Genomic DNA, 4,500 nt, shown 5'->3' with positions numbered 1-4,500 from the left:
GCTGTAGCTACTCTTTTGGTTCAAAAGCATGGTCTGCATAAAGCTGTGGGAAGTTTTATAGATGTCTAACTGTATAAAATGATAGTAGAGAGCCTTCAGTATTTGACCCTCACATGACCTGATATCATTCATGCTGTGAATTTAGCAAGCAATTTATGCAAAGCCCAAAGATTAAACATTTTCAAGGGGTAAAAAAGATTCTCAAGTATATCAAAGATACTCTACACTTTGGACTCAACATTATCTCACAATTACCATGTAGGTTGTATGACTACTCAGATGCTGATTGGGGCGGTTGTACCACCACTAGGAGATCAAGTACGGGCTATAACATCTACCGAAGTGCAAATTGTATTTCTTGGACCTCCAAGAAACAAACCATAGTAGCCCGATCGAATGTTGAAGTCGAGTGTAGAGCACTAGCCTCCACTGTCGCAGAATTGACTTGAATTTTATATATTTTGCATGACTTTGGAGTGTTCCTTCGATTTGTTCCTACGTTGTATTGTGATAACATGAGTGCCTTGTACATAATGGTTACTCCAGCTATGCATGCTAGAACCAAACATGCTGGAATGAACTATCATTTTATTTGTGAGAAAGTGCCCAAGGGACAACTTCTTACTCAATTTGTGAAGTCTAAGGATCAGCTAGTTGATATTCACACAAAGTCTTAACAAAACAGGTTTTCTCAGGTTTTTGCAGCAAGCTAGGAGTTACAGTTCCTCCACTCACTAGATTGAGGGGAAGTGTTGAAGGAAACTTGAAGACTAATGGAACATGTCGAAGGAACAAACGAAGCAGGCTGACGAGTTAGAGTTAGAGTCATACTAAGATTAGACTACTAAATCCTAAGTTATGTACGACTAAGCTACTGTATATTGTAGGTTTCAACTAGGATAAGGTATTTAAGTTATAATACGACACTACTCCTGTAAATAATTGTGTTGTAGTACGATTCCTAATATAACTAAGATAGAACTTTTCTCTTATATAAGTAGTTTGTAACTCAATATTATTTTCATCCATACATCCTTAATTTTTTCATACTTACGTGAGATTTCTATAATCCAAAATAGTATAGTGAACAACTATTATTTGACGATGAGAATATTTATTTGTGATATACGATGCTAAATTTATTAACTCAAAACGCATGAAACATTATTTAGTTTTAAAACTTGAGTAATGTACATTAATTTGGTGTCTTACCTATTATAGGTTCAAATTCAAAGGTATAATTGTTAGATATGAAATAATTTTTTTGAGTGAGATTTTGTGTTATATGAATTCAAATTAATTAGATTTTAATATAAATATATCAAATAAAATGAAAAAAAAGAAGAAGATGATTTGGTGTCTTTGTAAGATGTGCCAACTTATTGATCCATGTGATTTACTAAATCAAATGTATGTGCTTGCAACTTGCAAAACTATTGGCACCGTTAGTTTGGTAACCAATTTTAGGTCTCCTGAGTCATCATAAATGATTTTAGACCAATCGCAAACCGAGGGGCATAAAGGTAATTAAGCTGACTATTGAGTTTTACTATATCTCAAATTATTTATTCATCTTTAAATTGATATTTATCTAAAAAGTAATTATTAACACGATAAAATTACAATTTTATCTATATTAATTATGAAAAAGATAAATTAAAAACTTAAAATTTTATTTAATTTTTTTTTATAATTAATTGAAATTATAATAGAGATAAACATATTTTGTTCTAAAAAACAGATAAATAATTAGAGTGAGGGAGTAATTAATTAAAGTGAATATAGGAATTATTTTAAAAAATATAGAACCAGTGGTTCGCGAAGGTTCACGTAACACGTGCTGAATTCCGCGGCATCCCAACAGCCACGACTCGACTAAATAATTGCCACGTTACCATATTCAGAGATTTTTAAATAAATAGACTCCCTATGTCCAATTTATTTGATTTACTTAAAAACGTCTATTATTTATTTTATTTTTAAGAGATATTAATTTTGTAAAAGAAAACTTTTAAACTTCTCTGTCAAGTTAAATTTAGTCATCATATCATATAGATAGAAAAAATCGAACGATATCGTATAAAATGAGACGGAGAGATACACGAAAAGGAGATATACTAGAAATATCTAGAGAAGGCTTATAAATACTCAAGTAGCTCTGTTGCTAACAGATTTCTGATTCTAATAATCCTCTACAAAGCTTTTTGTTAAGAGACAAAAGAAAAAAACAACTTCTTGAAGAACTCACCAATTTGATCAATTCATTTGTAAAAAAAAAAAAAACAGAGAAGAAAAGAGGTATGTAGCCTAATCTCATTCATTCAATTTCATCTATATGTGATTTAGTTTGGTTAGATCAATCTTTTCTTTTCTTACTTCTTCTTAATGTTATCTAAACTTATCTTTAAGTCTCTTATTTTTAGAGCGTTCTGTTTCTTGAAATGGATTGTGATATTGCTCTTAATGATGAGTAATTTTAGGATTGTATAATTAATTATAGTTGTGGGGAGTAAAATGATATTTTTTGTCTACTTACAGAGATGGCTATTATGGATGAAGGTGCTAATATGGTTTCTCTGCCGTTGGATTATAGTGGAAAGAGGAAATCAAGGAGTAGAAGGGACAGAACAAAAAATGTGGAAGAGACACTAGCTAAATGGAAGGAGTATAATGAGAAACTAGATAGTGTTGATAACGAAGGGAAAGGGAAGCCAGTGCGTAAAGTTGCTGCTAAAGGTTCAAAGAAGGGGTGTATGAGAGGTAAAGGGGGACCAGAAAATTGGCGGTGTAAATACAGAGGTGTTAGACAGAGGATATGGGGTAAATGGGTTGCTGAGATTAGGGAACCTAAAAGAGGTAGTAGGTTATGGTTGGGTACATTTGGTACAGCAATTGAAGCTGCTTTAGCATATGATGAAGCTGCAAGAGCTATGTATGGTCCTTGTGCAAGGCTTAATTTGCCAAATTACGCTTCGTCGAAAGAGTGTGATTCTGTTTCCTGGGCAACTACATCTGCATCTGATTGCACCGTTGCTTCTGGCTTCGGCGAGGTATGTCCGGCTGATGGTGCTCTTCATGAAGCTGACACACCATTGAGCTCAGTGAAAGACGAAAGGACCGCGATGGATATTGTTGAACCTACGAGTATTGATGAAGATACGCTCAAGTCTGGATGGGATTGTCTAGATAAATTAAATATGGATGAGATGTTTGATGTAGATGAGCTATTGGCTATGTTAGAATCTACTCCAGTTTTCACCAAGGACTACAATTCAGATGGAAAGCACAACAATATGGTATCAGATTCGCAATGTCAGGAGCAGAATGCAGTGGTAGATCCTATGACTGCTGTTGACTATGGCTTTGATTTTCTGAAACCAGGCAGGCAAGAAGATCTTAATTTCAGTTCGGATGACCTTGCATTCATAGACTTGGATTCTGAACTTGTCGTTTGATAGTTTTCGCAGTTGAAAGATGCAATGCAAGATACATGTATCGTCATTGATTGAGATATAGGACGCGAGGAAGAGAAAACTAGAGATGTTGAGTTTGGACAATGTTTTCGTATCGTTCATTTTTTTTTACTTCATGTTGGGCAGCATTGGTTGCCCTTTTCCCAGGCCAGCTGATTCTCGATAAGTTTTTGCATCGAAGATTATGCATTTGGTGTTCTGGAGGACTAATCTTGTACAGATCTAACCGGCCTAGTGAGTCAACAATTGTTCGTTTTGGTGTGTTGATATCACAAATAAAGATGTTTCTGGGATTTATAGTTTGTTGTAAAGTTTGCTTGACAATTTGAGGTACTGTTTTTTGTGCTTTCATTGGAACAATGTAGAATGCATTGCCGGCATTTACAGTTTCATTCATAACTTTAACAATAAGTTTTGCAGTGTGTATTTGTGTTACTTTGTGAAGTATCCCCAGGGGATTCGCCAACGAATGCTGTGTTGTGTGTTCCAAGTGTTTCGAGTAGATCAGAGAAGTACCGGAAGCAGTGGTGCTATAGTGTTTTTATGTTAGCCCTCATCGTGGTTTGGTAGATTTGAGTAGTTGTGTTTTGCACTTAGCCTTTTTTATCTCTATCAGAAGTTGTAGTCAGGATGTAATAGTAGATGTTTTGAGACGTTTCAAAATGTTCCAGTTCATGTTCTCTTCTACATTGTAATTCAATAAATTCTGCGGATTGTAATCTTAAGATGTGGAATGTAGTTGTTTTATCAAACTAACTCTTCGATTAGAAGCAGAACTCAAGCTTCAACAACTCTACTTCAGCATTTCTCTTCTGTTTTCAGTCTCTCATTATTCTAATTTGAACTATCAATATGGCTTAGTCCTGTTAAGCTGCGATTTGATAGGATTGAATTGATTTATGGAGATAAGAACAAATATTGGAAATAATTTTCAAAATAGCAATATTTTAATATTTAATAGTGTCAACACTTCTAATATTTATTTAAAATGTCAATATTTTAATTTATTATAATGTGATTGTATTTA

At 33.9% G+C, this 4,500-nt stretch overlaps 1 protein-coding gene across 1 annotated transcript; it reads left to right on the top strand.

The window, feature by feature from the left end:
* Nucleotides 1–2,176: 2,176 nt before the first annotated feature.
* Nucleotides 2,177–4,225, top strand: LOC107022647 (dehydration-responsive element-binding protein 2A-like). The gene is made up of 2 exons (XM_015223244.2): nucleotides 2,177–2,298; nucleotides 2,539–4,225. The coding sequence occupies exon 2, from the start codon at nucleotides 2,541–2,543 to the stop codon at nucleotides 3,453–3,455; it is 915 nt and encodes a 304-aa protein (XP_015078730.1). The 5' UTR covers nucleotides 2,177–2,298; nucleotides 2,539–2,540; the 3' UTR covers nucleotides 3,456–4,225.
* The last annotated feature ends 275 nt before the right edge of the window (nucleotides 4,226–4,500 follow it).

This window comes from Solanum pennellii, chromosome 6 (assembly GCF_001406875.1).
Source record: "Solanum pennellii chromosome 6, SPENNV200".
In the NCBI taxonomy this organism is placed as follows: Eukaryota; Viridiplantae; Streptophyta; class Magnoliopsida; order Solanales; family Solanaceae; genus Solanum; species Solanum pennellii.
Note: the sequence above shows the minus strand (reverse complement) of the source record. Positions and strands in the feature narration are given on the sequence as shown.